Below are 26,506 nucleotides of genomic sequence, written 5' to 3' on the forward strand. Positions count from 1 at the left end.
AGTTAAGGGCACGATCATTTGGTCAAATATCTTTTGTTTTTAGTATGTTTAATCTTTTAGAATATTTGTATGGATCTAATCTCTAAACAATGAACAAAAGAGAATTAGAAATTTTCACAAAAAGCAAAATCCAAAAAGACATTGAATAAAGCTTGAAGATACAAGCACAATTATAAATAATTTTGTTTACTAATTCTTTTGTAATACTTATTAAACAAATGTAAGAGCATGTATTAATTATTGTAATATTTTACTCCATAATATTTGTATGTTTTTTCATATTTAACGATCTTATGTGGTAAGATTTTGACAATTTTTCATAAGTAATGTTTAAACTACGGAAAATTATTGAATACTCTAGGAGTACCATAAATATGTACTCCCCCCTTTCACATGAATTGTGGGTCCCACCATAATTTTAATAAGTGGGACTAGGGATGGCTATGGATGGGTATGGATCGGGTATATCCATACCCTACCTGAAAAGTTTGCCCATGGATACCCGAATATCAATACTCATTAATATCCATACCCAAATCTTATCTGAATATATTATCCATGGATATCCATACCCTACCCGAAACCCATTTAAATTTTTTTTTTTAATCCAAAACATTTTAACGTAAAATCTAACCAATCTTAAAAAAGAAAAAACAATGCTCTGAATATCACGAAAAATATCTCTCTTTCCTTTTCTTTTAGATCTAAATATCGAATTCACAAATTCAAAGAGTATTCGGATATGATTTGATGTTGATGAAGATGAGCGAGTACGAATTCGTGGGTGGCAAAAATGACGGCGATGAGGACATAGTGACGAAGTGGGAGGTTGGGCTACCAAGCATCGACGATTTGATGCCATCATCGCAGCTGTTGATACTGTCAGAGCTGGCTTCGACGTTCAGTATTTTGCCGGAACCCTACAAGATTGCTGTGGAAGTCAATCGCGCGTCGCAAACAACGTTCTTGACTCTCCATGGGGTTAACCACTTGACGATGAAGGGGTTGCTGTTTGATATGACGAATTCGGATCCTGACCCGGACTAGGACCCGATGGTCGTGGAGGCGGACGAGAACGAGATTACCGATCGAGACGGGTCCGAGTCGGATTCGAAAAGATCGAGGAAAGACGACGAGTGTTGTGTGGAAATAGAAGTAGAAGAAGCTGATTCGGCACTCCGTAACAACGAGAATGACGAGTCGTCGGCGACAGCCAAGATTAGCGATTCACAGACGTGGTGGATTAGTGCTGCTCTGACTTACCACAAGACGTTCTTGGATGGGTTGGGAAGAGATGAGAGTAGGTCAATAGCTCTGGTCTAGAGAGGCAGAGAGAGTGTGAGTGACGGTGATAGAGGTTTAGGGTTTTTTTTTTATTTTTTTATTTTTTTATTTTTTATATGGGTCGGGTTTGGATAATATTCATACCCTACCCGAACAATTCGGATAATATCCATACCCTACCCGGTTAAGCTCTATCCATGAAGAACCAGGTATTACCCAAAACATTTGGATCGGGTAGGGTTGGATATCCATTACCCAATGGATATGGCCATCCCTAAGTGGGACCCACAGTTATGTAAGAAAGGAGGAATACGCATTTGTGGTACTTCGGGAGTATCCAATAATTACCCTTAAACTACATCTTTCATCTTATATTGGAACTAATTCAGCTTTCAAATAGTTGAACTTAGAAAAATATTTAAATTAGAACATTTTAACCTTTAATCTAAAAGTTTTTTTTTTCTAGCAACTAGTCTATATATATATATATAAAACCGAAGCCTCTGCTAGCACCACAATTTTCCACATCAGCACAATATTTAAAAAAAAAAAAAAAAAAAAATTATAACACCTCAAAACCCTAGCAACCTTACCCCTCTCTCAAGTTAAGAAATATAAAGCCACAGTTTCTGCAAACTCTCTCTCTCTCTCTCCAAACGTAAATATCAAATTCAACCCCTTTAATTTCTCTTTATATTTTTTAGGCTTCTATAGAGTTATAGTGAGTTATGCTGATATTGTTTTTTGTGTGTGTGTATAGATGGTCATAATATTCCGATATTCCAAAAGAAGTTTGTGTTTTCGTTAATTGAAGGCCTTAGAGAGATAAGTGTTGCAGTTTGGAATAGCAATACAAAAGACGATTTCATTGGCAGCGGAAAGTAATTACTTTGTCTCATATTTTTGTTTTTTGAATTGATTTTGTGTGCTTTTTAGACCCTTTTGGATCAATTTTGTTAATTGGGTTTTTTTTTTTTTTTTTTTTTTTTGATAGGGTCCAATTAGGGAAGGTTCTTTCAAAGGGTTACGACGATCGCACTTGGTGTCTGTATACTAATAGTGGGGGGTAAGTGCTATAAATTACTAACCCTTTTAAGTGTATAATCTGTTTCTAAAATTATCTATAATACGATTTCATTGGCAGCGGAAAGTAATTACTTTGTCTCATATTTTTGTTTTTTGAATTGATTTTGTGTGCTTTTTAGACCCTTTTGGATCAATTTTGGGTTTTTTTTTTTTTTTTTTTTTTTTTTTTTTTTTTTTTATTTTTTTTATTTTATAGGGTCCAATTGGAGAAGGTTCTTTCAAAGGGTTACGAAGACCGCACTTGGTATCTGTATACTAATAGTGGGGGGTAAGTGCTATAAATTACTAACCCTTTTAAGTGTATAATCTGTTTCTAAAATTATCTATAATATTTTGTCCTCCAGAAAATTTTATCTCTTTAATTTTAGTATATTGTGTTTCTTAAACTATAGACAGATTTTCTTTGTTTCTTATTTTCAATAATAAATCATTTTATTGCAATACCGGTAATTGTTTGAGAAATCCAATATGTTCATATCTCTATAGAATAGAGAATAGTAGAAGCCAATTTTATTACAACTACTTAAATTGAGTTGACTTAATTCCGTACAATTACAAAGTATAGCATGAAAGATAATGGAATTAATTGTTGTAATTTTTATTTTCTTTCCATGTTTTGAATTTCCATGTTTTTATTGTTGATGAGAAATTAAGGCTCAGTTGCACAATATGTGTAAATTCTTCAGAAGGCTACTTTAAATAGTAAGTCAATGTGTCTCTTACATTTGGGTATTAGTTAGAATTATTTTCAAATGATTATACCAATAAAAGTAAATGTGTATAAATTTTGTTTAACTATCCCATGCATCGCACGAGTTAGCGACTAGTTATATATATATACTTGACAAGTTCAACTAAAGTTGGCAATTTTGTGCAGCTGTGCATGCAAAGAACTCAAAGCCAACACTTAAATAATAGGCGGTCAAGATTCTCAAAAAAAATTAATAATAATAAATAAATAAATAATAGGCGGTCAAGCCACATACGTTAACTACTGTCTATTTTAATTTGATTTGATCAAGTTTGACAAACGAAACAATACCGAGGCTTCAACCAAGATACATGGCTAATGCTTTCTCAAAAAAAAAAAAAAAAAAAAAATACTTGGCTAATGTGACTATATTTTTTTAGAAGCCGACCTAACGACTATTTCAAATTGCAAATATAGAGAAATGATATGTTTATAACATTTTTACAACAAATCCTAAATGACAAGTTGTTATTAGTTATTATTGTTGGGGCAAAAAATTAATCTTAGCGTTAGTTTGAAATTTGAACCAATAACAATTAATCACCTATGATTTGTTGTAAAAATATTGTAAAAATGTTATAGACGTAGCATCTCTCGCAAATATACACACCTTTCAATAGGCATTCAAGCTACAATTGACAATTGTCAACAAATGAAGTAATTAATAGAGTAATTACGCTATTAATTGTGGTAAAACGAATTGGGAGAGAGATAGAGAGAGAGAGAATGAGGACTTGGAACGATACATGCATTAAATCAAGGAACGGTGTTGAAATTGCCACTTTTATAAGCTAATGACGTAGCTAGTGAGGTCTAATTGAGTGAATACAAATTCTCTGTATCATTTTTTGTATACCACTTTACGTTCCACCAAGGATAACTTGTCATGTATTGATTTTTTTTTTTCATTTTAAATTTCAGTTATTTTATAAGAAAAGTAAAATCATATCCTCTATACCATTTTAAAAAGAAATATATATATATATATATATATATATATAGATGAGTTTTTCACTCTTTCCCTCTCCTTGAAAGGCTTCTAAATATTGGACAATTGTAAAAAAATATATATATATTCATGTTCAATTCTTTTAACAGCTTGAGACTTGAGAGTAGAAAGTAAAACTAAATGATGATTTAGAATGACAATAAAGAGCGCAGTCGTCAGAAGTGAACGTCATAGGTTGAAACTCTGTAATAAAAAAATAAAATAAAAAAAGACTTAAAATATATCAAGTTAGCCCTAAAATGTATAAATTTCTTGATTCTTCTTGGTTTAGATTAATTATTATAGACTCAAAAGGTGTACATAGAATCATGTCGTTTCTAGGACATTACACTCGTAGATATATACAAAAAATAAAATCTCAACTATCATACAAATGCTAAAGCAGAGCAACATCTGTCTGAATAATAAAAAAACTAGTAGTAGTTAAGAAGCTACTATTAATTTAAGGGAGAGGGATTAAAGAGTTATCTTTATTAATTGAAAAGGTTTTCTCATTTGATAACATTGCTACTAGTTGAAGCATTCATGCTTTCTTGACGCTAGCTAGTCTTATTAGTTAGACTTTTTCCAAACAATTTGGTGTTAGTTAATTCAAATTTCTGAAGTCATAGACCATGAAAATGACTGGTTCTTAAATAATCTCAATTACAAGACTACAGCAACTGCTTGGAACAGCATGTTTAAAACCTATCAAACATTATAAATGTTGTTGTAATGGTTTCTTTCTAACTCATAAACCCATAAGCCATAACCATTATTATGGCAATGGTTACTTCAACACTTCATCATTGTTGTTCTCTCTTTCTTCTCCTTCTGCTTCTTCCTCTCATTCCCACTGTTTTTACCTACACCAAAGATGACTGTAACATATTGCTGAACTCACCGGCTTCAGTTACAGACCAAGATCAGGAGCGGCCTAACATAATTTGGGGCCTAAGGTGAAAAATTTATACGGGGCCTTTAATATGTAAATATTAATTAAACAAAATTATTTAATACTAATCAAATTAAGGATAATTTAATACATTAAATACATAAATAATACTAACTAGACTAATGTTAATTTCATATAGAGAATTGAATATCATAGTTGAATTATAAATATTAATAAAAAGGAATAAAAATATATTGCGATTGAAAAAGATACTTTATTTTGGATATAAGACGATGCATAGTTAAATAAAGTTGTAATCTAATTTTTAATTGTATATTTTGATTTTAAGAGAGAGAGAGATAGATATTATTTGGTGTATGGTTTTGTAGGATATTAGTTTACAAAAATCAAAGTCTCAAACTATTAGGGGAGATTAATCTATAATTGATAATTAAACATATTTGCAACATCTTTTTGAAATATTTTAGGGTTTCAATTGAGTTAAGGTTCTATTGGTATTTTAATTTGAGAGTCTTAATAGAAATGAAAAAGAAAAATACGCTAATTAAAAGCACTATAAAATGTTCAAAATATAATGTGATATTGTCTCTCATTAATGAACTTCATCAATTTAACTAATAAGTGTTTATATCACGTTTTTTGTGATTAATAACATGGCAATTTGTAAGCCAATAGTAAAATTTGAACATCACTAATAAAAAAAAATGTACAACCTTTAGAAAATACATATAATTTTATAAAAATTTGGGTCTTTAACTATGAAAAATGAGGCCTTTTTTTCCAAGAAAAATTTTGTTTTTTGGTGGGGCCTTAGGCCTAGGCCTTACTTGCCTAGGCCTTGAGCCGGCCCTGACCAAGATATTAATCCATTATTCACGTCACGTTCAGGTGAATTTTCCTTTGGATTCCGCCGTTTTCAAATCAATGAGAAAGAGTCTCAATTCTTGCTTGCAGTTTGGTTTACTAAAACAAAGGACCAAACCATAGTTTGGTCTGCAAATGGCAATGATCCAGCACCACAAGGTTCTACACTGACGCAGAATAGCAGCAGTGCATTTGTTCTCAATGACCCTAATGGCAAAGAGTTATGGAAGGCTCCAGGGAATGGTTCCAAATCCAGTTGTGCGGCTATACTGGACAATGGGAACTTGGTGATTTTAGATGAGCAGTATAATTCTATATGGGAAAGCTTCAAAGAGCCTACTGATACGATTTTGCCTGGCCAAATACTGTCCATGAATACCACACTCAGGTCTCACCAATCTATTACAAATTATTCTTATGGCCGCTTCCAGCTTTCTTTACAGCTTGATGGCAATCTGGTGCTTTATTCTATAAATATGCCATCTGAAGTTCTTAATCATGCTTATTTTGCCACCATGACAATGTTCTGGGAATCACAGTTGATCTTTACTGTAGTCGGATACATGTACGTCCAAGATGCAAACAATTCAACCAACATCTTCAACCTTACCCAAGAAGATCCAGGCTCAAAAGACTCTTTCTACCACATGGCTAGGATTGATTATGATGGGGTCTTCAGAATATACAAACACCTAAGACAGCAGGACACAAGTTGTGGAAGCTGTCCTTCAACATGGGGATCCAGTGCAAGGCATTCCTGGTATTACTGATATTTGTGGTGTATTTGATGCTAATACTTTTGTAGGTGGGTTCTGTGGACTCAACGGTGTTTGTTGTACCTCGGATGCTTCAAGTGGGGGCAGGACATTTTGCTCATGTCCTTATGGATTTTCTCAATTGAACCCATATGAGGATTGAGCAGGGTGTAAACCAGATTTTCCGTTACCCAACTGCGACAATGGATGGGAAGAAAATAAAGGGCAGGTAAGCTTTGTAAGGCTTACAAATATGGACTGGCCGTTTACAGATTACAGCCTTGTTCAAGGGGCTAATGAGACACAGTGTAAGCAGCAATGCCTTGACGATTGCATGTGTGTTGTGGCCATTTACGAAAAACAGGTGGCTATTGTTGGAAGAAGAAGTATCCTCTGTCCAACGGAAGATATAGCACAAATATTACGAGAATAGCTTTCATCAAGGTACCTAATAGCTTTGTTCCAGTGAAGAAAAGCCAGTCTGTGTAGTTGTTTTGGCACTACTCCTTGGCAGCTCTGCATTTCTCAATATCCTTTTCTTCATAGCTAGTATTGTGGCTATTATCTACTTGCACAACAAAAAGCTGAATTCTCCATGGAATATTGATAGCACACTTGCAACAAATGTGAGAAGCTATACATATAAAGAGCTCGAACAAGCAACCAGGGGCTTCAAGCAAATAGTAGGAAAAGGTGCTTTCGGAACTGTTTATAAAGGGGTCCTTCCATCAGATTCAAAAAGATTTGTTGCAGTCAAGAAGTTAGGTAAGGTGGTAGAAGAAGGAGAGAAAGAATTCAAAACAGAAGTGAGCGTGATTGGTCAGACTCATCATAAAAATTTAGTCCGGTTGCTTGGTTATTGTGATGAGGGGCAGCACCGGCTAACTTTCTCTTTGGGATATATATATGAAAAGGTCAACAAAGGTAGGCAATTTTGTGAAGCTGTGCACGCAAACAACTCAAAGCCAAAAACATAAATAATAGGCAGTCAAGCCTCTAATGTTAACAGCTCTCTATTTTAATTTGAACTAGATGATATCCTGTGTGATGCGTGAATATTTTATAATTCTATTTTGAAATAGTTTCTTGCTATTCTTTATGATCTCTATCTAACTGTAGGGACACGATTTCTAACGACCCCAGAACGACATTGGGCTCGTAGGTAAAGGGCCCGCACAATATGATTTGTAGAGAATGGGTTTGGAAAGGCCTGCCCTTGGGCGCTGGGCATCGGTCTGGTCCTGGTTTCATGAGAGCTCATTCAAAGATAGGTTTGGACTGTATAGCTGAGCCTTACATCGATGTAGTTTGAAAGGTTTGACTCCTCGGAATTAGTCCGAGGAGCATTACATTCTCTCCATTCTTCCTCCTTTTTCCTAGGATCCCCTTCCTTTTTCTCGCTCTCTCTCTTTTATACTCATATTTACTTCCCGTTCTTCATCTACGTGTCAGCCCTTCCTTTCTTTGGGGTAATTACTCATCCTATCAATCCATACGTCAGAGTGGTTGGGGGTGGTTGAGAAAAGCTGAGTAGCATGGTCTGGAGTATGGGCTTGTCAGGTGCTGGGCTCCACATTACGGTGTTGGCAGCTTTCTCCCATGTACTGCTCTTGTACTGAGTTTATCTTTTTCTTCAGGCGTTTCGTGAGGTATTGAGTGTGAAATCGTCCTCGGCCATATCCGTGGGCCTTTAATGAATTTTCATTTTGTCCTCAGTAATAGGGTTCCTCGGCCTGGGTCATGGGCCCTTAATGTGAAGTGGGCTGGGACCTCAAATTTCGGGCCCCACAATAACCTTGAACCTTGTGCTATGCATTTTGAAGAATTAGCTTCAATTATATTATATTTGTAAAAAGAGGAAAAAAAGAAAAAAGAAAAAAAGAAAAACAGCCTTTGTAATCCAGCAAGAAGATGTGTCTAGCAGGAAGTTAACCACAACCATCTTTATAAAGAAAAATGAAAGGGTGATATTTGAACATTTTGTTCAACTTATTAACAAAACCGTAATGATTTGTCTATAATGATTTGTCTTTAATGATTTTTCAGCCTCCTTGAAGTTTCCCTTATACCTTAATTATGGCTAAATATTAGTAAGAAATATACCTTTTGCCACTAATACCAAGTCTTACATACCAAGAACTAATACCAAAAAAAAAAAAAAAAAAGTCCCACACATAATGGCCATTTTTACCATCGTGGACCTTCATTCCAAGTGATGCAAATATGTCACCAATTATTTCATGATGGCCCTTATGGTTATCAAACATAGTAGTCAAGACCTGAAAGAAAATTTTAAAAGGAAACTGTGTGAATTTTTATTTATAGATGAACTTTGTTGCAATCATGTTCAAAGTAGAATAACTATTAAATTCCTAGAAAATTTCATTTAGTGAAGAGAAGCAGCTTTAGAGACCAAATTTGGTAGTATTTTTTTCAAAAATATTCAAAGAATATCATATGATAAGTTGTAGCTTGGTTCTAATTGAAGCTAATTCATCATCGGGAACTACATAAAAAAAAATGTAATTGTTTAAGCTACAATGCCAGTTATGTTTGGATGACTAGTGTAGCATGCATGAATTTTGTTATTAGGTTGCTATTCCAATGGGGGTCAATTAATTGGGCTTTCTAGGCATATTTTGGTTGGACTAGCCTATTGACTAATCCAATGCAAATGCTCTCACCAGTACTTCTATGTTATAGCAGCCAATCCACAGTCATTGGGTCTACTACTTGAGTTTACACTGCAAGTGGCGTAATGTTTATTGAACTCATATATGTAAACGACATGATCCGCATTAAGACAAAAAAGACACAATTTTTTACATTTTTTTGATAATAAACGATATACAGTTTGACAAATAGGGTAAATTTTGACATATTGGGCCACAAGGATAAATTGTTTGGGTTGTTGTTCTTAGAGATCCAAATGGTAGAAATGCCGAAAAGGTTCTGTGTCCGTTTGTTTCCACGTTTTGAGCCCAAAAAAGGCTTTTTGAAAAAAGCCAGGCCTAAAATTGCATTTGGTTAAGCCCAAAACGCAACTTTTTGATAAAAGTTGCGTTTTGGGCATAGTGAAAAAACAAGGACTAAACGCAGAAATTTTATGGACCTCTAAGGGTCCATAAATGAAAACGCGCATTGCACGTTTTGATGGGTTATCGTTGCTATTGATGGAATTACGGAAATACCCCAAATATATTAGTTCTCTCAACGCTAACCTCACGCCCCTCATCTCATCTCTCTGCTCTGCCCTCTCCATGAGAAATCAACCCAAAGAACACACAGAAAAATCATTACCCAAAACACAAACCACAATCCAAAACTACAGAAATCAAATAGCACAAACCCACGGCCAAACAACCATAAACACACAGAAAGACAGAAAGAAAGAAGAAGAAGAGGAAGAAAAAGAGGAAGACGAAGAAAGACCGAACCCACAGTGTTCAGTTCAGGTCGTAAGGCTTCTCAATATTCAGTTCAGGTCCGCGAGCAATTTGCTTCATATATGTATAATGCATTGGGTGCAAACAACACCCTCTTTGCCATTTTAGCATGAAATTTGTGGTAATCTGGTAGTATTATTTATTTATTTATTGCTAAGTGAATAAAAGAGATAGGTAGATAAATTCTACAAACATGAGCCCAAACAGACCTGGGGGTTAAGCCCAAACCACCTAAAAATAAGTTAATGAAAGACAAATGACTTTTTTTTTTTTTTTTTTTTAATTTTTAATTTGTAAGTACAGGATGCCTTAAAAAAGTAAATCAGTGTACAAGTAATTGAAAGTACGTTCAATTACTTTTGTCTTCTGGTTCTGCGTTATCCCAAGTCTCAAGCCTAGAGAATGATAGTGACAAGTTAATATTTAAAATAAACTTAGTAACTTTTTCATCAATGAAGCAAGACAGTAAACATCACCATGCAGCTGCAGGTACTCCCAACAAAATAAAACTGACTTCCTAATAAAACCTTGAACAGTTGAAAATGATTTGGGTATAAATATAACAATGAATCAAGCAAGAAATTCTATCTCATCAAAAAAAAAAAAAAAAAAAAAAGCAAGAAATTCTATTCCAAAAATATTTTTACTCTAAAATTGGATCTTATTTACATTGACCAAACTCTGGAACCAAATCTAAATTATATCCCAATTTGACAAGCAAAATAGATGTCCTGTCAAACCATTCTCAATAACCATTTCCTTGCTGCAAATTTTGTGGCCATTCCCTCACTTCTAAGAGTTCAAAAACCCTCCAAAAAGAGCTTCGCATCTATTTCAGGAACAATTTGAAATGTTGTATCAATACATTCTATTCAATTGTAGTCTCTGTCCTTCTCGGTACCCACATTTGTTTTGACTACCCATGGCCTTTCCTCAAGTGCTTCTTGTATCTCGCCCTTGATGATCTATGAAATTTTTGAGAACATGCTGAGGCTTAAGAAGTTGCAAACTTTCATTTTTCCCCTGATAAGATATTTCAAACTCCCTAGCTGGGTATTGCATATCCCAAGTTACTGTCAATCCCATCCAAAGGCCATTATTGTTGACCTCCATTTTCATGTCCAAACGAACTTGATCTTCCATTCTGACTTTCATTACCATAAATCAAGCACAAATCCGAATGTTCCTGCAAAATGTCATTTTTAAACGAAAGCTACAAAAAATTATCCAGTTCATTGATTATTATAGAATCAATATGATCATATATTCTTCATCTCATGTTACCCAAAAAAACACTCAGTTTACTAAATGAATACAGAAGTAATATCATTTCACCAAAGGGGAAAAATATACAAGTTTGTATGCTATGCTTTGGGGTGCTCTTTAGTGATAACTAGAGGAAAACCCTTTATCCAAGTAAAATTACTAATGGGATGGAATGGCACCTTGATATAAGCTTCCCAAAGCTAAACATCAGCTGCCACAGTGCCACTGTTTTGCAAATTTCATCCCAAGAAAAGCCATCCTAATTGAGGGACTTGTAATGCCTATATACTCTTTCATCAAGCTCATTATTGGCAAAGGATTGATCATTCTCTTCACCTAAAAGAACCACACCAATATATACAAGTTAGTGTAATGACTTGAACTTTGTGGCTTTGCTCTACTTTCTCCTCCTCTGTCTTCACCGCCCCCCACCCTCCTTTACAACTATACCATTTTATCTTATAAATCTTAAATTTCACAAACAGTTCAAAATCATGGCAGAGCCTCACTAGATGTTTCTGCTTTATTATATTTATATTAGATATCTTTGCATATATACCATCTATTAACAAACAAATGATATAATTGCCCATATTTGTGAACATAATGCCACAGATGTCTTTCATTCTAAGTGACACCTGAATAACAAAAGTATAAGAATATTGTACACAACTCAGACAATACCTTCATGATCTAATAGGTCATTTTTTATTATTATTATTTTTTTTATGGTAAGTCATTTCCTGATAATCCTTGCCTGAACTGAATTGAAATCTGACTCTCAGTTTTTTTAAACACCATTATATTGAGAACTACATAAAACACACAAATAACAGAAACTAGAAAATCATGCCACTCAATTTGGGTACAGAATCAAAGGTAATTAGAATACAAAAGGGTCCCTTAATTAAGATCATGTCTAGCCTATTGAACTACAAGAAATCGGAGAGAAGCGCGTATCACATAGCTAGTGCAAAAGAACAAGATTTATTTCAACTTCAAATAGAAGCAGATACAGCTTCATGTTAAGTGTTAACTTGTCTTAAATCATGATTACAAATAAATCAGAGACAGGGCTCCTCCACCTTCCATATCATTGACTTGCTAACATGATTACAAATGCGTATGCAAAAAACAATATTAAAGACTTGTAATAAGAAAATTGAAAAGGGAATTATTCAGGATGGAAAAAATTGGGATCTTAGAAAGGGCACCCCCTTCTTTTTGCTCTGAGAAAGGGAATTACGGAAGGACAAGAAAATATATTAGATAAAATAACATTTTTTTCTCTACAATTTTGCAAATTTTTGATCTGATACTTTGAACGAAATTAGACACAAAAATGGAAAATGCACTTCAATTTATCATACATATAAACCACCTATATCAGCATACTAAAGTAAGAAAGAAAATAAGTAGTTAAATGCACTTCAGTTTAACGTCCATATATATATATATATTGATAGAATTTAATGTCCATATTTGTTCAATCATCAAATTCCAAGCAGCCTAAAACAAAGATCGTTGCAGCAATTAATAAAGTTAATTTCGCTTTTCGCATGGGAAGAGAACCTACCTTACAGCCTACAATATCTGCCAATTCATCTTCTGCTCAAACCAATTCACTTGAAACCCATATTCTTTTTTAATGCAGAAATTTCTCAACGCAAAGAAGCAGAAAACTAAGATAACCAAACTAAGTTAAATTTCCAATAAAAGATGATGCAGGGATCATCTATAATGAAGTTTGAAATCTCAATTTCCTATCCCACCTGAAACACAATAAGAATGCCTTTTGCTGCTCTTGCAATCATCCTTTTCAGCATCTTCATAACAAAAAAAGAAACATAAGAGAAGGGCTATAGGATCCCCCTTACTTAACCATCTATAATGCTGAAAAGGCCAGTTGAAAATATGTTTACCAGATCTGAGAATGTCATAGTGGAGATAAAAGCTAAAGTCCATTTTGACCAGCCAAATCTGAAACAAATACAAAGAAAATTACAAAATGCCATGCCCCTACGCATAAAACAAAAACAAATTAGGATATCCAGACTCCAAACTCAAAACAACATGCATGTATCTCAAGCATCACTGCATCACTCTTCCCAAGAACCACATATTATTGGCTACCATGTGATTGATGTTTCCTGTTTTTGTTCTGACACATGGAAAGTACTGAATTTTTAATCACGTTCAAGTCATGGGATTCCAAATCTTGCAAGATTATGTGATTGATGTTTCCTGTTTTCAGATATGTTCAATACAATCACTAAATGTCATCCTTCGTTGAGAAACACATTTTCTTGGATGACTTCCAGACTTTTATGTTCCACTCCAAGCTTTCAATGTATTTTATATTTTTCTGCCATGCTTGATCTTTTGAAAATGTTGCTTTTCTTTATGCTGGAAACAATGACTAATAATATTAAAAAATAAAAAAATAAAAAAGGGGTACATTTGCTTATTTGTTGTTTGTTATAATTGGGCTAACAAATATACTATATCTCATCAAGAATCTGTCTTTTTTAGTGTAATAAAAATAGGATGGTTCATGGTTGATACATAAACAGGTGTGTATGAGATAGAGAACCTAACATAATTTGATGCCCCTCAAATGAATATTATCATTTAGAATCATATGTATAATACTTAAATAAACAATAAATATCTTCTGGTATGTAATTGAAATGTTTTAAATTTCTCAAAAATCAAATCAACAAGTAAAATTATAAATAATGAATGGAAGGAAGAAGAAGAATCACCAACTGCAAAAATATTCTTTCTATTTTCTTTTGTTATCTTCTTTGAATGGATCAAGTCAATAAAATTGTCCAATAGACCTTAAAAAAAACTAATTTCAAGTCCTCAGCCTGCAAAGACAAACATAGACTTTTACATTGATAGTAGAGAGTGAAAAGATCATGTAAATTCCTATAAAATGAAAATTTTGCACGCCAAAAAAAATTGTAAGTTCTTAGGCTGCAACATTTGATGGAAAAAAAAAAAAAGAAAACAAAAAGGTGCATACACCATGAGTTTTAGGCAAACAAATTAGCAGAAATGTATTAAAAACATGTTCAACTGGCAAAATACCGATTTGTGCATAAGGTTTCTCAATAGATAGAAGCATCATTGCACACAAATTTAAATATCTGACTGGAAGCCAACTTCTAGGAATGATGGTTGACCCGGGCTGAATTGCTAATATTTTTACCCTTCAAAGGAATAACTTGTGTGATTACATTTATCATGTAAATACAACACATGATACAAAAACAAAAACAAAAAGACTTTTACATAAAAAGTCAAGAGTTAGAAGATCATTTAAATGCCTATAATAGAACACATTGGACAGCAAGTGAGCATAACAGAAAATAATATACACTGAGATGGTGTTGAAAACAAAATTGTATACTTGAAAAAAATATCTAGTTCTGGGAAGTCATGAATTGATTGTACCAATCTTTTCTACCTATAGGTAGTATTGGGAGAGAGAGAGAGAGAGAGAGAGAGTCCCAGCTCATAGTTCTCAATGTCCAGAGTTTGGTAATTTTGCCTTTCATCATGGTTGTCATTTCTTTATATAAGAAATAAATCTTTAAAAATTGGGTAAGTTCTATTATGGTATGTTCGTTCAAAAGATCTTAATTTGAAATTTTTTAGAGTTCTCTAAAATTTTGCAACTTCAGAAAAATTCTAAATCAAAGTAAATATAAATCTCTGTCAGTCTGTTATAGGCTTGTGAAAAAAAATATCTTACAGACACCATTACATGAAACCAACATCTTGATCAACTTGCTAACACCTGGATTTTCATAAGCAGCTTTTACAAACACACACACTCCAAAATTCAATGAGTGAGAATCCAGGAAATTATTAGAGAATTTAAAAACATTAGGGAAAAAAAAAATACAGCAATAGTCCAAACTCCAAACCATAATAAAAAAGAAGTCATAGACTTAAAAAATGTCTATTCCAACAATACTAAGGAATCATTCCCTATAAAATTGTAAAATCAGATAATAATCTTCACCTCTATTTGGCAGCCAAGGAAAAGAATAACATCAAGTTGAAAGCTGATTGAGAAAAATACAGAATAGCATATTACCAAATGTATTAAAACAGAACATTTTGTGAGATAATACTGATAACGAAAAAAATAAAAATAAAAACAAATCATAGTTCAGCAATGACAAACCAATAAAAGAAGCAACAGCAAGCCTTACTAAGAGTGGTGTTGCGCTCACGAAGCTTGACAAGCTGAGTAGGGGCATCATAATCAGGAATGTTGAGCCACAGCCCATGAGAGATGGTAGTAGACACTCCTTCTCTCAAGCTAAAGGGGTATCCACGAACGAAGTTAGCTCCTTCCCTATATGGATAATAGAGGGTATTGAAGAATAATGGTGTTGATGGTGTCAGTAGGTTCTGTATGTGTTGTGCTAACGCATTTATCTCTTTCCAGCTCGGATCCTTCACCACCTTTTTTCACATTTTATTCCAAGTTTCAATGACACAAACAAGATAAGGAAAAGGAAAATGGTGCCATACATATCAAATTATTGTGCCAAGAATGAATTAGCATTTTATTCAACTAACTAGGTATAAAATGTTATGTTCAATCAAATTAGTATTGATGCTTTATTCCACTATCCTTTATAAGATCCCTCATGGACCTTACGTATTGGAATCATATAGCATTAGCATTTTATTGTGACTAGTTCTTTAGATCCAGATAATATGAAGCATGACCCATGAACAGTAACACATAAACACTTGGGCCAAAATGGCCCAATACCACAAATTTTTGAAATATTTTGTAAAAAAACACTGTTTCGGAACTATATAGGAAAATACCACTTTTTATGGAACTCGAGTTTCTTAAACTCGAGTTCCTAGGAGTTTTGCCACCGTGGCACTGCTGAGGTGGAAATTGGGCCATTAAAAAATGCTTCTTTTTTTTTTTTCTAAGGTACTCGAGCTTGGTGAGCTCGAGTACCTTGTAAGGAACTCGAGTTTAATAAACTCGAGTTCCTTATAACTTTTTTTTTTTTTTTTTGGTTGTTGGGATTATTGACAAATAAACATAAACATAAAAATAAGTAGATTTTTTTTTTTTTTTTATGTTTTTATTTATTTAAATAGAAGCATTGTAAAATATAGAGATTTTAATTTCAAAATATGAATTTAATTTCTACATTAAGTAAAACTGTTCAATGTTTTCTCATATGAATTTTTCCCGGGGGCGTTGCCCCCGGACCCCCAAGAGGCTTGTCCATGAGCGCTCCAGCTTAGGCCTATCGGCCTAAGCCTCCAAAAATCTCCCATTAAAAACCACACAATATTATTCGAGTCGTCAACATGAATCAAATGATACCCTTAAAGTGTGGATGAAATGTTTTATAATGCTTAAATTTATAAAAGATACTAGTGAATAAAACAAACTTTTTTCTGTACACCTTTGTGCTCTTGCTGAGTAGTGGTATAAGAGTAGCCATGATGATCAATTTTATGCAAAATCCTAGAAACAGTTTATGCAGAAAAATAGTGAACAATTTTTATGAGAAAACAATAAATAGTTTTAATTAATGCAAAAAATAGATTTTATGAATGCAATAAGCAGATTTGAATATGCAGTAAACATGATGTGCAGAGAGCATATTATATTAATGTAGAAACATATTTTATCAATGCAGAAAAATAGATTCGATTATTGTGAAATTCAAACATGAAAAAGGATTTAGATTTGGCTTTTAAATTTAGAAAACACGATTTTCCTGTACTTTGTTTTGGAGGTTTGCCGACCATGATGTGCCCGACACTTCCAAGACTCTCGTACGTGTATATTGGCATATTAAGGAAGGCTATTACAAAAGGCTTTCTAAAACTTGGAACTTAAAAGCTTAGAAACTTGTCTTCTGTCTTCGTAGTCCGTCTCTTTTATAGGTGAAATGAACCATGGTAAAGTAACCTGAGTAGGTAAGTTTAACTTAAGTTAATTTGTCGGTGGTATGGAAATTAGTACTAATGAGTAATAGTCTGTCTGCATCTGTCTGGGAATCTTTCAGATCTCGGGAATCTATCAGATCTCTTTTTACGCATGCTAGTAAACAGTAGTAACTTTTGAACATCTGTCTGGACTGTCTTGATTTGTCTGGAAGCTATTCACGCGTGCTGGTGAATAGTAATCTGTCATGGATGCCATCTTCGGTGGTTCTACCCAAGCCATTAAAGATGCAATGGTTGTCCTGAATCAAGAAATTATGTAACTGTGGTAGTCAATGTTGATGTGAATTTGAATTGGTTCAGAACCTTAGGAACAAATACAACGAGTCCATGGCTTAGGTGATTATCTTGTTTTGTGTTTCATTCTCTTTTCCCTTTGCATACAAATTTCATTCTAGATATGATTCACATTTATTTGTTCAAAAAAAAAAAAAAAAAAAAACTCAGTTTCATATTTTACTTTTTAAAACTTCCACTTTTTCCAAAAGAACTGTTTGAAAAAGCTGAACCAAACTAACCTTAGTAGAACTAATAGATTGTGGTTTTTTTTTTAGTTGCAACTTACGCATATGCAAGTAACAATAATATGCAAGTATTATAAAAGATTTAATTGCTTGAGTTCAAATCATCTCCTTCATTAATAAATAAGGAGTTATAAAAAAAAAAAAATTAGAAAGGTTTTTTATTGATAATCTTAATTAAAGATATTATATATAAGGACAAATATACAAAATTATGCATGTGTATATTATAATAATCATTCATTTAGTTAGAAAATAATTCTAAAATTATGTAATAATAACTCATTTAGTTATAATTTCTCAAAAAAATATATAAAGAAAATTTAGGATTAAAGCCATGCAACGCATGGAACTTTCACTAGTATCTTTTACAAATTTAAGCATTATAAAACATTTCATCCACACTTTAAGGGTATCATTTGATTCATGTTGATGACCCGACCCGACTCAAATAATATTGTGTGGTTTTTAATGGGAGATTAAAATCATATTTTGAAATTAAAATCTCTATATTTTACAATGCTTCTATTTAAATAAATAAAAACATAAAAAAAAAAAAGCTAATTATTTTTATGTTTATTTGTCAATAAACTCGAGTTCCTTAAAAAAAAAAAGTTATAAAGAACTCGAGTTTATTAAACTCGAGTTCCTTACAAGGTACTCGAGCTCACTAAGCTCGAGTACCTTAGAAAAAAAAAAGCATTTTTTAATGGCCCAATTTCCACCTCAGCAGCGCCACGGTGGCAAAACTCCTAGGAACTCGAGTTTAAGAAACTCGAGTTCCCTAAAAAGTGGTATTTTCCTATATAGTTCCGAAACAGTATTTTTTTACAAAATATTTCAAAAATTCGTGGTATTAGGCCATTTTGGCCTAAACACTTGCAGAAAACAATGCAGACTTCTTCTTATTATTACAGTATTATTATTATTTTTTTTAAAAGAAAGATTTCCTATCAAAAACATAAAATAGAATACGCCAAACCTCATTTACGAGTTTAAAACTGTAATTTTGTCAAATATCAACAAATAAACAAATAAACTTTTAATAACAAACTAATAACAGCAAGCCTTACTAAGAGTGACAATAAACTTAACCAGGTTAAATAAATTAAAGAGAGAGATAGAGAGAGTGAGAAAGCAAACCTTGCAGCGAGTTGGGAAGAAACGACGTCGTACCACTTGTAAACATTGGGGAAAGAGTCACCGGGTTTCACCAAAACGGCGTCGTATACCTTGATGTCATCCTTGGTGAGATTGTCTCCGGAATAATAGGATTTTCCGGAAAGAAAACTCGTTGAAAGATTTGAGGCCTGATTCGGTGTGGAGATCTGAGAAAGTGATAGCCATTGGATTTGGATTCGATCTGATCTGATCTGAGTTTGAAGTTGAGTTGAGTTGAGTTGTCTAAACAAATCAGACCATCACTTTTCTTTTTCCTTTTTTAAACAAAGGAAACTGTTGTTTAAACAACGGTCCAAAACGTGGCCTTACTTTTCTTTTTCTTTTTTCACTCTTTCTTTTTACTTGGCGCGTTACAGGCTGGGCCACTGATGAGTCAAATGCCAAACCTAAGTCTGATCCATTTTCTGTATCCATTGGAAGTCCCGAACCTGATTGCAAAGAATGGTGCCTATTAATGTCTTCAAAGATTCTGGGATTTTGTTTACATTGATTGATAGAGATCAAGGCACCGTTTCGAAGGATCTCGTTCAAGTACCAATTGGGTTGGTTACGAGAGCACGAGCAAAGAAGTTCAAAGATGTACTCAACGGACTCATCCAAGAGTTATGGGTTCAAGCAAATTCGTGGAGGCCTATTAAGCATAATCCACGTGGGCAACAAAAAATCATCAACTTGATTCAAGTTCTAGAAGGATCCGGTCAAGGCTAAGAATTGGCATGAAATATTTTGGATCTATGTAAAAAACGTTATTCTAGGTTTAGGTGATTTATTTCCTTGTTTGTAGGTGTATTTAATGCTTTTTAGGTCAAACTTTATTCCTAATATGGTTAGGTATCAATTAGGAGTTATTTTAAAATATATTTTCTTGTCTGTTAAGTTTTAAGGAGCCCTTAAATCGTCATCTAAATCTGTAAACGTTTTTGAGATATTATTGATAAAACTTGTGAGGTTTATTCTCTAAACTACTCGTACTTATCGGAATTTCCATGGCGTTTATCTCGACTTATCAAACGGAGTTTCCACCACCGTTTGTGACGTCTTCCTTATACCGAGGTTCTTGTTTATCATAAACAACGGGTCGAGGTCTCCCATTTGAATCTGTCCATGGAACGATCTTAGGTTCCCTTTCGTTGTTGGGTCCTGTTATTCTTGATGGGGTTCACATCATTGATCGTAGAGAGTGAAAAGATCATGTAAATGCCAATAAAATGAAAATTTTGCACGCTAAAAAAAATTGTAAGTTCTTAGACTGCAACATTTGAAGGAAAAAAAAAAAAAAAAAAAAAAAAAAAAAAAAAAAAAAAACAAACAAACAAACAAGTATAGCCATGAGTTTTAAGGCAAACAAATTAAGCAAAACTGTATTAAAAACATGTTCAACTGGAAAAATACCCATTCGTGCATAAGGTTTCTCAATCGATAGAGGCATCATTGCACACAAATTTAAATATCTGATTGGAAGCCAACTTCTAGGAATGATGGTTCACCAAGGCCGAATTGCTAATATTTTTACCCTTAGAAGGAATAACTTGTGTGATTATATTTATCATGTAAATACAAGAAAAAAAAAAAAAAAAGACCCTTACATAATAGAACACATTGGACAGTAGGTAAGCATAACAGAAAAGAATATACACTGAAACAATGATGAAAACAAAATTGTATACTGAAAAAAATATCTAGTTTTGGGAAGTCATGAATTGATTGTACCAATCTTTTCTACCTATAGGTACTATTAAGAGAGAGAGAGAGAGAGAGAGAGAGAGAGAGAGTCCCAGCTCATACTCCTCAATGTCCAAAGTTTAGTAATTTTGCCTTTCATCAGGGTTGTCATTTCTATATATAAGAAATAAATCTTTGAAAATTGGGAAAGTTTTATTATGGTATGTTCATTCAGAAGATCTCAATTTGAAATTTTTAGAGTTCTTTAAAATTTTGAAAACTTCAGAAAAATTCTACATCAAAGTAAATAAAAATCTCTGTTAGTCTGTTATAGGCTTGTGAAAAGAAAATCTTACAGACACCATTACAGGAAACCAACATCTTGATCGACTTGCTAATACCCTCCATCAGTAGCTGGATTTTCATAAATCAAGCAGAAATAAGCACAATTATCAGTTCCATAACATCAGATTTTGGGATAGCAATAGAGAAAATGAAATAATGCAACTGAAGGAACATTGATATTTAGGTTAACGTACAACACATATAAGACAATAGAAGCAGACAATAACGTTCTTGAATTATTGGGGAAAGCTCTCAATGTTGAAACAAGAAACATACCAATCATCAAATTGGGGTCTTCATCGTCGAAATCTGCATTACATCTCCATCAGAAACCGTTTTCATTATATTGCCTTCTCAAATGTTTGCATCTATGGCTTAGATCTTCTTTGTCATGATAAGACCAATGTACCATTGAACAGTCCAATTGATAAATTACAATTACTTAAAAATTAAAAATAAAATAAATATATAAAAAAAGACCATCACGAACAGTCGAATCAAGAGTCTTCCCATTCTCCCCCACAGTGGAAACTGACTGGAGTCGAAATCATCATTTTCAGGGGGCTGGGCCATTGAAGATGAACCCAAATCAGACCCATCAACATTTGACGAGTCAAATGCCAAACCTAAGTCTGGTCCATTTTTTGTATCCATTGGAAGTCCCAAACCTGATTGCAAAGAAATGTGCCTATTAATTTCTTGAAAGATACTGGGATTTTGAGGAGGAGGGCAATTGCATTCTACATGGACTCCTATCCTTTCAACAGGATAGTTTGTTTCACAGAGGATCTCCACATGATTCCGATCAGTTAGTTGCAAGTCCCGAAATAGTTCCTGCAATGAACTCTGAGGTCTACAGCAAAAACCCAGGTGCCAAAAGCCCCCACATCTGTTAGTTAAAATGAGTTTTCTTTCAAACGTTCGTACACTACCATTGATGGAAACAAAGACATGATAATCAAAAGAAAAATAAGAATCTTGTATTCCCAAAGCAATGCAGAGAGCAATTGTTGGAAATTCGGGACCAATCGAGAATGATATTACATTTCCATCCCTTTGATGGTTGAACCAATTTGGAATATCATTCTCATCTCCTGTTACCTCAAAACTATATTCACAAAGGTACTCTCCCCAAATTAGGGGCATTGTAGATGAGCGTGGAAGCAGCTGTTGTGAAAACATGTGGCTTGTTACACCTAAACATGGAGGTAGATTTGGTGGAAGCCCTATGATTTCTCGAGGCAGCTGCATGCAATTAGCAAATTCAACAAGTTACGTCTTAGCAAATCATGTAGTATTTGTGAAGGTAACACAAATAGTTTCTTAATATCTTCAAGAGAGAGATATACCTGAAAGAATGATTGTAAATCCAGCGAGTGGCAACCTGCTACTTCTACATGTCTTATACTATGTGGAAGCCTTGGGATTTCCCGAAACTCATCGCAACGGCTGATAATAAGTGTATGTAATCTCTCAAATCTGCTCATGCTTTCTGGGAGGGTGACAACATTGCTGTTGGAGATGTCTAACTCTTCCAGTGTGTGGGGGCAACAATAATTCAAAATAAATTCTATTTCTGAAAAAATTTTATTGTCCCAAATAAGTAGTCTTTTCAACCTTGGAAAAACACATTTGGGAGAGTTGGACATTGGCTGTCTATCAATCTCCACATTCTTTGGAAATATGGCATTGCCAAAAAAATCAAGCTGCTCTATATGCTGTAAATTATAGATGCTACCCGGAAGATGCACCTCTCCTGAATTAGCGTTTCCTACACATAAGATCTTAAGCCCAATCAAATTCCCAAATGACGGAGGCAATTCATTACAGCTTTCTGGAAGTCTTAAACTATGGAGGCAATTCATTTCGTGCAAGATATTTGGAAACTTTTTAATGCTCCAGCATTCTTCCAGATGAAAAGATGTAAGAGATTTCATCGTGAGAGAGTCCGGAAGAGTTACAAGTGCGCGGCAACCAGAAAGGACCCACTTTTCAAGCTTATCAAGACGCCCCACGGAGTCATCAATCTCAATTAAATTTCCACAGTCATAAAGTATCAATGTCATTAGATTTGGGGTCATTGATAAGTCAGGTATTTTCGTAATCAGATCGCAGTAACTGAAGTCCACATATGTCACGGATACGAACTTCTGTAGAAAAAAATTTGAAAGTGAGAACACGGTTTAATCTTTAAAGAAGTATATATAAATAAATTAAAAATTAAAAACTTTGAAAAAAATAATAATATATAAATGCTAATGATCATACCTGCTTGAGTACTGGTTCCTTTAATAGGACAAGAGGCACGTTGAGCACAACCAGTTTTTTAGGAAAAAAATTTGGTGGCCACGAAGAAAATGGATATTCACGCCAATCAAGCAAGATTAATCCATTGGGAAGACCTTCAAGGGATCCATTGCAACAACGTACATTACGAATCAAAAGCAATCTAAGATTTTTCATCTTACAAAATTGTGCCTTTATTTGCACCTCTTCGGATTCTGATTTAGGCGACCACAATATTATGCTTTGAATTTTATCTGAACCCTAGTTGAACAAAAGGGTAAGTGAATCACCAAAACATATAATAGTTAATAAACTTTAAACAAAAATAATATTCAAAATAAATAAATAAATAAAAAGGGAAAAAAAGTGTAATATATCTCTCATGTGAAGTAAAGGGTGGAAGTGTATCAAAATAACATACATACCATATCTTCAGTTAATACATCAAGAGCTTCCTCATAACACCATAGTCTGCTACGTTCCCCAGGCTTTTGTGGTGCTTCTTGTCGAACAATGTCCATACCCATTTGTTGTAATAAGTCGTGCATGGACAAATAATTATTTTGATCAAAAGTCAAGAGACACTTATCAACAAGATTTCGAATACCATATACTGGGTAAAAACCACAAGCTTTCAGTGCAACCTTAATCATATTATAACTCATGTCATATCCCTTGAAGAAACATGCAATATCAAGGAAAATATTCTTTTCATTTTCAGTTAATCCTTCATAACTTCTTTTTAGTATATTTTGAAAACCTGGAAGAGGATTTGTTTTATAACAATCTAACGCCTCATCCCATTCATGTATAGTTTTCCCACACAAATCACGACCCATTACTTTTAGAGCTAGAGGAAGGCCTTTGGCATAACTTATAGCTTTTTTCTCAAGTTCCAAATAATCTTCAGGGACTTCGTTACTTGGGAAGGCATGCTTACGAAAGAGTTTAATAGCTTCATCTTTATCTAATTCCTTAACCCCATAGTCATAGGTTGAAAGACCATTTCGATTAACTAGCAAGCTTTTATATCTTGTTGTCAGAATGATTCTACTTCCACATGCAAAGCCTTCACATTGTCCGAGCAATGTTTCTATCTGGTCGGCATTATCCACGTCATCAAGAATGATAAGAACCTTTTTTAGGCGAAGAATTTTATTTATCCTTGTGGTTCCTTCATATATAGTACTCACCCTCAAATTCTTATCCTCTGAGATACCCTTAAGAAGTGCCTCTAGTAAATGGATTTTGCCTTGCTCTGTCTTTGACCACTCTCTAACATTCTCTACAAAACTTTTTGCTTTGAAATGATTTGAAAACCTCTTATAAATAGCTTTTGCAATTGTAGTTTTGCCTATTCCACCAAGGCCAGTGATCCCTACCATGCGAACATCATTTGATTCAATATCTAGAAGTTTTGTTACCGCCTCCATGCGAGAATTTATTCCAACCAGCTGCTCATTTGATGGCATTTGAATGAATTCAGAATTTAAGATCTCTTCAACAATTTTTTGGACAAGTTCAGATTCAGTGCCACTGTCATTCAAAGAGCATTTAATTAACACATGTAACGAGTTGGACTATGAAAAATAAATAACATAAACTGAATGCAAGATGTTTAATTTTTACATCACAGTTGAAGTGTTGTTAGATCAAGTAAGCGACATGTAACTCAGATTGAAAATTTTAATTTAATTCATTTTTTTGGGTAGCAAGTAGCTTTTGGGATGAAGTGGCATTAAAAGTCCACTTAGATGAGAACATAATCTTACTGGATCTCACTACATGCTTAGAAAAAATTAATTAAGTTTTTCTCTTTAAATTTTTCCCAAATATTATGAGGGGTGAAATTCCTAATTAATAATGGTAAGTAATCTAATATTAAGTTCTTTTATTTCCATCTTTAATCTATTGCTAACTAGCTTACTATAAATGATTCTTCTCAAAAAAAAAAAAAAAAAAAAAAAAAAAGCATTGTATAAAAGATATGACAAGAAAATTTTACTTTCATAATTTAGAAAAATTTAAAGAGAAAATAAAAGCTAACAATTAATTCTAGTTGTTGTTTAATTAACAATAAAAGTTAATGGACATCACAAATCCATTAAAACTCTAGAAGATCAGCAAACAGGAGTACGTAGTACTATACAAATACCTGTCTTTGTAGTCCCAGCCAGAAATATTGGCTGCGTTAGTTAAAGCCTCCCTCCACCTTTGTACCTTGGTCTTATCTTTAATTCTTTTTTCAAGCTTAGTCAGCACTTCTCCAAAATCCCCTGTTTGCTTACGAATTTCAGATGGAGGCACTTGATAGAAAACTGGTAGCACTTTTTTGGTACACTCAATAATCTTTGCAAGTTCATCCAAACACCAACTAGAGGATGCATAATTTTTAGAAAATACAATTATTGATGCGCTTGAGTTTTCAATGGTTTTGAGAAGCTCTTCAGTAATGTTTTCTCCCCTATGGAGATTATCATCAATGAAGGTTTGAATACCCTGTTGAGTCAGAGCCTTATGTAAATGGCTTACAAAACCACGGCGAGTATCTTCACCTCGAAAACTCAGGAAGACATCAAAGTTCTTGAGTTGGTGAGATAAGGCCATTGGGATTTACGAGCAGACAGATGAAAAAAGTTGAAAGGAGGAGGAGAAGGAAAGCTGTGAAAGCGGTGTCAATATAAAAAGTGAGGAAAGTGAAGGACGAATTAGGAATTGAGGGTGAGTGAATGGATGCAAGAGGCTAGACTTTAATGTAGTCTTGCTTTGAAGTGGAAGTTTCTGAGTAAAGCCCAAAATAACTCTTTGAACTTTCAAGGAACCATACCGGTCATTGTGGTCAGTCTAACTATTTTTTCTTCGTTTTAATATTCATTATATTAAAATAATTTTTTTTTTTCTTTCTCACACAGGAATTTTATTTTTTATTTTTTTATTGCCCTTTTCACAGACAAATTAACCCATCACAATATATAGTTTATTTAAAAGTGGGGCGGCTCACCAGTGCAGTCACCACTTCAATAAGTATAGTGTTTATTTAATAAGTCGATATTTGAAAACTAATACTATTGAGAAAGGGTCCGGATGCAAACAAGATAGAGACATTTTTTAATTAACGCTTTCGGATGCAAAATTTTGGTATTTG

General features: G+C 33.7%; 2 protein-coding genes and 1 long non-coding RNA gene across 4 annotated transcripts; all 3 read right to left on the reverse strand.

Moving 5' to 3' along the window:
* Nucleotides 1–10,714: 10,714 nt before the first annotated feature.
* On the reverse strand, nt 10,715–13,383 carry LOC115986316. 2 transcript variants are annotated; one of them, XR_004090650.1, is made up of 5 exons: nt 13,279–13,383; nt 13,129–13,182; nt 12,933–13,038; nt 11,536–11,692; nt 10,715–11,276 (listed from the first exon to the last, which is right to left on the reverse strand). It is a non-coding gene; the product is annotated as an uncharacterized LOC115986316 (long non-coding RNA). The 2 variants fall into 2 exon arrangements; XR_004090649.1 differs by lacking the exons at nt 13,129–13,182; nt 13,279–13,383 and having other exon boundaries at nt 12,933–13,122.
* Nucleotides 13,384–22,301: 8,918 nt separating this feature from the next.
* On the reverse strand, nt 22,302–25,111 carry LOC115983495 (disease resistance-like protein DSC1). The gene is made up of 3 exons (XM_031106201.1): nt 23,787–25,111; nt 23,344–23,622; nt 22,302–23,225 (listed from the first exon to the last, which is right to left on the reverse strand). Exons 1-3 carry the CDS (start codon nt 24,831–24,833, stop codon nt 22,302–22,304), a joined length of 2,250 nt encoding a protein of 749 aa, XP_030962061.1. The 5' UTR covers nt 24,834–25,111.
* Nucleotides 25,112–25,473: 362 nt separating this feature from the next.
* On the reverse strand, nt 25,474–25,968 carry LOC115983496 (toll/interleukin-1 receptor-like protein). Its single transcript, XM_031106202.1, has one exon. It carries the CDS (start codon nt 25,966–25,968, stop codon nt 25,474–25,476), a length of 495 nt encoding a protein of 164 aa, XP_030962062.1.
* Between the last annotated feature and the right edge of the window lie 538 nt (nt 25,969–26,506).

The sequence above is a fragment of the Quercus lobata genome, chromosome 4, assembly GCF_001633185.2.
Source record: "Quercus lobata isolate SW786 chromosome 4, ValleyOak3.0 Primary Assembly, whole genome shotgun sequence".
NCBI classification, from domain to species: Eukaryota; Viridiplantae; Streptophyta; class Magnoliopsida; order Fagales; family Fagaceae; genus Quercus; species Quercus lobata.